The sequence below is a fragment of the Salvelinus sp. IW2-2015 genome, linkage group LG10, assembly GCF_002910315.2.
Source record: "Salvelinus sp. IW2-2015 linkage group LG10, ASM291031v2, whole genome shotgun sequence".
Classification (NCBI taxonomy): Eukaryota; Metazoa; Chordata; class Actinopteri; order Salmoniformes; family Salmonidae; genus Salvelinus; species Salvelinus sp. IW2-2015.
Window position 1 is genome coordinate 18371291 of NC_036850.1, and position 10201 is coordinate 18381491.

The 10201-nt window shown below is 45.3% G+C and overlaps 1 protein-coding gene across 1 annotated transcript in view; it reads left to right on the forward strand.

Moving 5' to 3' along the window:
• The window catches only part of LOC139028302 (uncharacterized), a 23821-nt gene extending 14695 nt beyond the window's left edge, over positions 1 to 9126 (forward strand). Inside the window, exons 2-3 of the mRNA XM_070445309.1 lie at positions 2090 to 2239; positions 8157 to 9126. Coding sequence (XP_070301410.1) covers positions 2090 to 2239; positions 8157 to 9126 — 1120 coding nt within the window. The remainder of the gene's footprint in view (positions 1 to 2089; positions 2240 to 8156) is intronic.
• Positions 9127 to 10201: the final 1075 nt, after the last annotated feature.

The window sequence follows — 10201 nt, forward strand, 5'->3', positions numbered from 1 at the left end:
TATGTTATGTATTTGTATGTTGTATAATTTATATGTTATTATTTGGTATTTGTATATTTGGTATGTTGTATATTTGTATGTTGGTGTTTTGTATGTTTGTGTATTGGTTGTTATTATTTGGTATGTTTGTTATTTATTTTTTATTTTTATTATTTTTTGGTATGTTGTGTATTTGGAGTATGTGTATTTTGGTATGTTGTATATTTGTATGTTTGTATATTTGTTGTTATGTATTTGGTATGTATATTTGGTATGTTGTGTATTGGTATGTTGTGTATTTGGTATGTTGTATATTTGGTATGTTATGGATTTGGTATGTTGTATATTTGGTTATGTTATGTATTGGTATGTTTGTATTTGGTATGTTGTATAGTTGTGGGTATTGTTTGTGTTTTTAGTATGTATGTGTATTTGGTATGTTGTATATTTGATGTTGTGTATTTGGTATGTTGTAATATTTTATGTTATGTATTTGCGTATGTGTTATATTTGGTATGTTGGATATTGGTATGTGGTGTATTTGGATGTTGTATATTTTGGTATGTTGTATATTTGGTATGTTGTATATTTGGTATGTTGTGTATTTGGTATGTTGTCTATTTGGTATGGTGTATTATTGGTATGTTATGTTTTTGGATGTGATATTTGGTAGTTTGTATTTGGTATGTGCTAATTTGGCTATGTTATGTATTTGGTATGTTGTATATTTGGTATGTTGTGTATTTGGTATGTTGTGTATTTGGTATGTTGTATATTTGGTATGTTGTGTATTTGGTATGTAAAATGTGAAATTAACATGACTTGTACTACGGGTATCGGATCTTAATATTTTTTTGCCGTTTTGTTACAGCAGGAAAATAACCCTGCAGCAACAGGAAATGTGAATTATTACATGGATTTTAATAAATTGTCATTTTTGTAGTGGTTGTTGCATTTTTTGTAACAGAAAATCAGTCTGAAATGTAAACGTGGAAATGACAAACTTCAGAAGCCTTTTTAAAATTCAAATACACTACATTGCAGGAAAGTTATCCTGCAACAGGGTGATCAAATGAAGATCCTACATCTGTATAAAATGATAAACCTGATGTTAAATATGTATCTGTATGCYTGCAGTATGTCGGCATCTGTACATGTGTCCGTGTGTGTGTATTTATATGCATGCGTACTTGTACATGTGTGTGTAGATGCATGTTATTGTACGTGCAACGCTACATGCTTGCTTGGATGCGTGTGTATGCGGTAAAGGAGGAACAGCTCGCTGGGCCGTGTGTTGGATGTCTGGGGCCGAGGCGGGCCGGTCCGGGGCAGTGTTTATGCTATGCTATGATTAACACCGTCCAGGTGCTCTGTTGGCAGGCCTGGCCGCCCACCGCCCACTGTTGCTGCTGCTTGAGACACACACATTTCCCCARCGTGGCTGGGCCCAGTCATCCATATTTACAAAGCTGGACGAGCCAACACGCTGAACTATTGACCACCATTTATTCTTATTCTCAGACTGTCTCATAAGCGATGCTTCTTCACTGAAAGAGAGATGGAGAGGGGGAAGAGAGAAGAGAGGCCAGAGAGGAGAGAGAGGTGTAGGCGTCTGGAGGGGAGTTAGAATTCCACAATGAAACAGAGTGTAAGGAGGGTGGAGGGGATGGAGAGGAGATGGGGGTGAAATAGAGAGAGAGAGAGCGAGGGAAAGAGACCAAGGGAGAAAGAGACGGAGGTGTGTGTGTCTGGCTCCCTAGCTGTGACGGTCTGCTTCAGAGGGAACGAGCTGAGGATGGATGCCACAGACAGCGCTCAGACGGCGTTGAGCATTTCATTAACCCTATCTCCCCTGGTCTAGACAGGAAGGACCATGCCTAGCCCCACACAACCATGGCCCTGTTGAGGGAGCTGATCTTGGGGCTGGGTCAGCGCTTGCCGAGCCCCTGGGAGGCAGCATGCTGTTTGTTTTGCCCTAGTTGTGTACTGTATGTACCCACAGTTTGTTTGTTCAAAATGGCTTATTCATGCTTCAGCTCTATTCACAGGATTCTCACACTGAGCTTTCTCAGAAGAGATGTCTGTCCTCATGTTTGCTGATTGGTCCCAGAGCCGAGAAGCTGTCAGAGACTGAGGTCAGAGTGAGGAGAGAAGAGGACAAGAGGAGAAAGGAGAGGACAAGAGAAGAGAAGAGAAGAGGAGAAGAGGAGAAGAAAGATGGAGGAGGAAGGGAAGGAAAGCAGAGTGGGGAGCTGAATCAGTAATCCAGAGAATCTGCATTCTTCCACTGAACTGTCTGACTCAGTGATAAGTGTTCCTAATTATGTAATCACTGGCATTGGTATGAGTAGTTGTGTAATAACAGTCGTTTAACACAATATCTCATCTCACTCCCACTCAGTGTATCAGTACGTATTCACACCTGTTTTCTTGACGTCTTGTTGGAATAACTAACTTTTTGGCATCGGTTTGTGTTTAACATTGTACATTTTTGTGACACCAAATAATTTCATCACCATATGTTTTTTGACAAAACTCAGTTTAGGTACTATTCATAGGTTATTGAAGTATAATATATAATAGAATGATATGATATGAAGCTAAACATATTTGCATGTTTAGTTAATTTACTGTAAGATAATTGATGTGTTTGTAATTTCAGAGAACAGTAGAATATTGACAACAGACCTTAATATTTTTCTGTAAGAGAGAAGGGAGAGGCCCTTTGATCTGRGGCCTATAGAGTATCAGCCCTATCCCTGCTGCAAAGGCTTCTGGGATGCTGGAGGAACCACAGGTCCAGAGAAAACACTCCAAGCCTACTCTTTGAGAACTGGATTTTACAAGCCAAACAAGTTGTAGGGCCTTCCCCCATGTCAAATAAATATGATGTCAAACAGATAGTCATCAGCCGTGTCTGTTTTAAATGTCAGACAGGAAGATTTGATTTCCGAGGGAGATACTCTGAATGATAGGTTGTCCTATTTTACGAAGCTATAACTATAAGCAAGCAAGAGCTTGAACTGATGTGAGTGAAATCCATAACCGTAACATATCTCCTTCAATTTAGGATTATGGTATAGTTAGAATTATTTTAGCCTTACTTAAAGATGCGGTCCGGGATCTTAATCACTTACAAATGCAAATTGGAATTCGTATAAAAAATATATATATATAAAAACATGGTACACAATTATGCTACATTTTTGGGGACCCGTTTTGGCTAGTGAACACTACCTTCAAAACTACTGGCTGAAATGATACAAAACCATCCCTTTAATTCCAGATGTAAGGACTAGTGTGAGATGACTGAGTATACCTACACACACTTTACTTAGAGAAAACCAGAAAACCATCACCCACCAGAAATATGATATAAACGCCTACTACATGTCAGCGTAGTCATTACAGCCACAACATCTTCACGTTCCCAAGTCTGTGCCAGAGAAACACATATTACAACCTGTTTACAACTGTCCCATAAACCTGGTGCTCTAGCGCTGAGGGAAGACTGTGCTCTTCTGATTAAACCACACCAGTCATGTGTTTACTCCTGGCTAAGTGGAGGTCACAGATATTTTTTCTTTKGTTTTCCCCCAATAAATCTCTTTCCGGGCCAGGGGAGRGGAGGAGAGTGGAGGGGCAGGGCAGAGGGAGAGGGAGAGGGGCCCCGTGCTCGGTGGTCCTCTATAGCCGGCACTGGGGACAGCAGGAGCAAAAAAAATAAACTCTCTCTTCTGGAAAAGGGTGGGTGATGCCACTCTGCGACGGGAGACGGCGGGCTCTGGTGAGTGTTACTGAGCTGTCATTGCTTCTCCCAACAGCCCCCCCCCTTGTCCCTCTGGAATGGGCCGGGCCGGGCCAACAGGACAGGGGTGGGGTCAGAGCCAGAAGCATTCCCTGCATTCCGTATGGCTGGCAGTGAAGCGGGAGGTACACACACACACCAACAAGCTCTCACAGTCTCATTGCAGAATTATATCCACGTTTCTCCAAACATCACATTTCTATTTTGGACACCCTGGGTTGACTCCTCCTGCTCAGCATTGTTCCGTTTCTCCAAACATCACATTTCAAAGTTAAGGGTTAAGGTTTGGGATAGGGTTAAAACCAATTTTGCTTAGGCATTCATTCCGAATGGTTAAGGTAAGGGTTAGGGTATGGAATAGTGTTAAAATAAAATAAAAGTGAGTGTCCACCACTGGGATTGAACACGCGACTGATCCATGTGTGATCCGGAGTCATGGGATTACCCCCATCCACCATCCCCATTCATCCCACGCCTTAGCAAAACAGTTATAGCACTCACTGTTGTTCCTAGTGTGCGGTATTGAAGGCATTTCCCGACGACCTCAGGACAAGGATAGACATCCAATTTCACTCTTGAGTGATCTGCCTGACGCACACACATACATACACACACTGCTCTTACTGGCCAAGGCCACCGGGGCAGGGCACATGTCACCACTGTCAGATTCAACCGGACAGAAAGCTAATCTAAACCAGCAGCAGCCTGCACCACTCTCTCCCTTGCTCCCTCTCTCACTCTCCCTCTCTCTCCCTCGCTCACTCTCTCACTCTCCCTCTCTCTCCTTCGCTCCCTCTCTCACTCTCCCTCTCTCACTCCCCTTTCTCTCCCCTCGCTCACTCTCTCACTTCTCCCTCGCTCACTTGCTACACATGCACGTACACACACACACAGACACACAAAACACACATACATACGATCCAACAGGCAACAACAATTACATAGAAGTTAACAAGCCCCCTCAATCCTGCAACTAGCTCTCACAATCTCATGTCAGAATTAGATGTTCATCCATGTTACTCAAATGCACATTTTTAGTTGTTGCAAATGTTACATTTCAAAGTGTTTTAAGGTTAAGTTTAGGCATTAGCTCACATTTTTAAGGTTAGGGTTAAGTTTAGGCACTACTGTAACTCCAAAGTCTTAAGGTTAGTGTTTACTCTGATGGTTAACGGTAAGGGTTAAGGTTTGGGATAGGTTTAAAAAAAATCTTCAAAACAACTTTCTATCGCTGGTTCGACTTTGACCTTTGGAATCAGAGGCAGATGTTTACAGAATCAGAGGCAGATGTTACGCCCATCCCCATCCTCGTCCATGCCCTAGCAAAACAAACCGTAAAGGTAACAGCTCTCACTGTGTCCAATTTCCACATCATCTCCTGATGTCCTCAGACATGGATGGACGTTGAATACAGCTTGTATCATGGGTGACCTGGCGTATTCCTAAGCCCTGGGAGAACGAGGGAGTGAGAGAGAGAGGAGAGTCAAAGATAGAGAGACAGAGAGTGCACACAGCTGCTCAGCATCTTGCTGCGGCAGTTCTTAATGGACTTGACGTGCTCTGAAAAATCCATTTTCTGATGGAGCTGTGATTACAATGATAGGCCTGGAATTATGTTTTTGGCTCCTCGTGGGGTTGGTGTGTGTACAGCTCTCTCTCTCCTCTCTCTCTCTCTCTCTCTCTCTCTCTCTCTCTCTCTCTCTCTCTCTCTCTCTCTCTCTCTCTCTCTCTCTCTCTCTCTCTCTCTCTCTCTCTCTCTCTCTCTCTCTCTCTTCTCTCTCTCTCTTTACACACACACACACACACACACACACACACACACACACACACACACACACACACACAACACACACACACACACACACACACACACACACACACACACACACACACACACACACACACAGTGTTTAGTGAACTTCAGACAGGCTTTACTGTGCCTATTCCTAACACTTCAGACCTCTCAAGGGATCCACAGGGATCAGTTTTAAGAGCTCTCTAATTCCCCAACAGAAAAATGGACATGTTTAACACTTTACAGACACTGTGCCAAATGATTGGCATCCACATGTGTACAAGGGGCATAGGCACTGGGAAGCTGGGCCCACCCAATCAGACTGAACAACAACCCAAAAAAATCCTGGACATGATTTGTCTTTTTACCTAAACATGCAAACACCATCAGATAGAATCCATAGCAAGCAGTGCACTGGGTTAGATGAAATATAACAGAACTGATGAACTGGAATGACATTCAATCTCACGGCATAGGTTGCCAAAAACAACTAACTGAAAGCCACACCCCCGAATAAGCCACGAATATGACTGTATTCAGGCATATGTCACTATGCTTCTATGGCTATATGCACCATGCCACTGCCTATTTAATTTGTTAATTTAGTGAACAAGACAGCTCATAATCCAATGCCTTTATCACAGTCAACACCTACGTATATGTTTGCTTTAATTAGCTTTAAACATGCTCATTTTTGTCTAGAATAGCATGAGATGAGCTATGAAACTGCACATTTTCCTCTCTGCCCCATGACAAAATGTGTAGAATTCCAGGAAATGACCTTCAAAACAGCAAATCTTTCTCTTTGCCCCATGGCAAAATGTGTAGAATTGTTATCTGCTGGCCCACCCACCAATGAATTTCGGGCTACGCCACTGCTCTGTATGCAATGAAACTTCACAGTGTGTTTTGTGTTTGTGTGAAACAATGCGGAGAGATGTAGTTTTGTTGAAAGGTAGACGCTGTACACAAAGCATGCTGACTAATAGGGATGAGCATCTGGAGTCGTTTGCTTGTATCCCTGTATTTTCCCTATTGTTTGATGAAACTTCTCATTAGCAGTGATCAGTGAGATGAGAATGACCTTCTGCACCCGAGTCAGACGGAASACAAACCAACTGGGCATTTAGCACTAACTCCACAAAGCTCTTGTGGGATAATTGGACTCATTTGAGCTGTTCGGGTTTTGAGAGAGCCGCAGCATAGCCATGGTGAGATACATTTTTCCATCCCTTCTCATTATATATCCACATCTTTGATCTAATCTCCTGAAACTTTGCTTGCTGATGTTTCACAATGATACATTTGTGACGGCTGTGAACACACATTGCTAACCCAGGAGCATGTTAGTTTCCAGTCGTCTCAGCTCTGAAGAATGCCTCGGTTGACTCCAGTGTGGTTCAGGCCTCCATGTTGCAACATTAAAGCCTCTTTTGTGTGGGAGACCTATATTCTTATGACTCTTACAGATGTAGGATCTTAATTTGAGCATGTTTGCAACATCAGGAAAATAATCCTGCAGCAACAGGAAATGTGAATTACTATGTTGATTACTTCATGAATGGATATTTTTGTAGGGGTTGATACATTTTTCATTAAAATCAAGTCTGACAATTTAAAGTGGAAATGACAAACTTTAGAAGCATTTTTAAACCTTGAATACAAAACAAGTTTACATTTCCTGCTGTGCAAGGAGATTATCAGCAACAAAAGAGTGATCAAATTAAGATCCTACATCTGTACTTTCATTCTCCGTTTCTGTCCATTTTCTTTGGTTGTTTTAGGTTTAGATTCTCTCTATCCACCCTTGGTTGTGTATTGTTGAAGGTTTTAGTTGTCAGAGATTTTTGCTATAACATTTATGTTTATCACATTAATTAATGACTGAAATTACAGTAATTTAACGGAATTACATTAAACAACTGTAAATTGTTCCATTTGACATCCATAGTGTAAATAAAGCGCTTACAAACAGCGGATCACCCATTTCTTTTGGGCCGTCATCAGTTTCTGATATGGTCATTAGCAGTGTCATCATGTGTGTGACAGTCCTTATTTATATATTTCCATTTAGTGTTGATTGGATAATGTACCATTCCCAGGACACAGAAAAAACCTCATGTCATAATGCCCTCAGACATTGGCCTGGTTATCTTATCTGGCACTGGCGCGGTGTGTGTGTCCGTGTGTCCACTCTGGGGTCGTTGGCAGGGCAATGGCCATGTCCTCAGTGCCTGAGGGGAGATGAGGAGGGGTCATTCCCTGCCCTCTGTTGCAGCTGAGGCTGGACAGCAACATCACACGACACACGACACACACCACGACACACAGTTGCGACACGACACACAGCACACACCACACACACACACACACACACACACAACACACACACACACACACACACACACACACACACACACCACACCACAGCACAAGGCACGCATGAACAACACACACACAGAGAGAGAGCGAGGGTCTATCTCTCCCTGTGCTCTCTCTGCTGAGGGTCTGAGTGTTCAGCAGCCAGTCCTCTCCCCAGCCCCCTTCCCAGTCCTCTCCCTACACTCTTCCCAGGCGCATCTCCCCAGACCTCTACCCAGCCTCTTCCAGTTCCTCACCCAGTCCTCCCCAGTCCCTCTCCCAGTCCTCTCCGCCAGCTCACCAGCCTCTACCCCAGCCCACCGGCCACGGCCTCTCCGTCAGCCTCTTCCTCAGTATTCTCCAGCCGCTTTCCCCAGCCCCTGTCCTCAAGTCTCTCCCCGGCCCTTTCCCGGCCCTTCCCAGCCTGTCCTCCCCTCCCTCCCGTCCCTTTCTCCCAGCCCTCTCCTCAGTCCTCTCCCCGGCACTTTCCCCAGCCCTGTCCCTCGAGTCCTCTCCCAGCCCTCTCCCCAGCCCTCCTCCTCAGTCCTCTCCCCAGCCCTGTCCTCAGCCTCTCCTCAGTCCTCTCCCACCCAGCCCTCTCTCCCAGCCCTCTCCCCAGCCTCTCCCCAGTCCTCTCCCCAGCTCACGCCCGACCCTCTACCCAGTCCTCTCCCCAGCCCACCCCAGCCCTCTCCTCAGCCCTCTTCTCTTCAATATTCTCCCTAGCCCTTCTCCCCCCAGCCCTGTCCTCAGTCCTCTCCCCGGCCTTTCGCCCAGCCCTTCCCCAGCCCTGTCCTCAGTCCTCGTCCCCGGCCCTTTCCCCGGCCCTTCCCCAGCCCTGTCCTCAGCCCTCTCGCCGCCCAGTCCTCTCCCCCAGCCCTGTCCTCAGTCCTCTCCCCCGGCACTTGTCGCCCAGCCCCTTCCCCAGCCCTGTCCTCAGCCCTCTCCTCAGTCCTCTCCTCCAGTCCTGTCCCCAGCCCCTGTCCTCACTGCAGTCCTCTCCCCGCCCTTGTCCTTCAGCCCTCCCTCTCTCAGTCCTCTCCCCAGCCCCTCTCACCCAGCCTCCTCCTCAGGTCCTCTCCAGCCCTCGTCCTCAGTCCTCTCCTCAGTCCTCTCCTCAGTCCTCTCCCCAGCCCTCCCTTGCATTCTGAATGTTATCCTTTGGGCTCCTAATTGCCTGTAATTTGCTTGTTGAAAGAATCCCCAGCTTGTCTGGCCCTGTAACGTGGGGTAACCCGAGTGCCCCGGAGGGGGAGYTGGAGTGGGGAGAGGGGGAGGAGAGGAGGTGGAGGAAGAGGAGGAAGAGGAAAAGGGGAGGAATTAGGGGGGAGAATAAGAGGAGGAAAGCAGGACAACTAGAAGGGAAAGAGGAAAGGCTGGTTTGTTGAACACAGAGACTCAAACAGTTAGAAAGGTCTGCATGGCTGTCATAGGGATTGAAGTCTATGAAGAGACGTGCGTTTGTGTTTGTGTGACTGAATATGATGCAGTGCTAACATTAAATGTCATCTTCCATGAATGATGCAGCGCCCCCCTTGGGCCAGTTGAGATATTGCGTGTGAACAACACATTTCAGTTAATTACTCTAGCTCCTGCCTTGGGCCAGTCAGTGTAATTTTGTAAATGCCAGATCTCTATGGCAACACGTCAAAATCAGGCCAGTGCTTGCTGTCTGAGATATCGCGTGTGACTAAAGTGCGATCAAAAAGACGACGGATGCAGATCAACAGTCCCCTCCCTGATTTCATCGTGGCTGACAACAAAGCAAAGACTACAAGTGTGACTTGCTTCTGCTAAGATCGATCCATTTAACAAAAAATAAGCGAATATATCCAGCTACTTGTCCAGGCTGTAGCATGGACGGTGGCATCATGGACAGGTCAGGTGGAGGCGGACGGTCGGGTGTCCTGAACGTTCCAGCTCAGACACATGGGCAGGGTCTGAACACAGGCAGCACCTGGAAAAAAATATAAAATAACAGTTCTTGTTGTATTATGAATACATTAAATAAATAAAACACAATACWTTTGAATTGAACCATTGCAAATTGTGGTGCGTGTGCTTTAGTGTGTGTGTGTTCGTGTATGTGTGTTTGTTTCCAGTGTCCCTCTGGGTGGCAAAGGAATATAATCCAGCCGTCATGTTGAAGATGGCGTCATTGTTGTCAAGGCGACACAACCAGGACACTAGTATTTTTTGGACTGACCATTTCGAAATCTCCACCCTGGTTAGGAGTTGGCACACACACACACACGCAC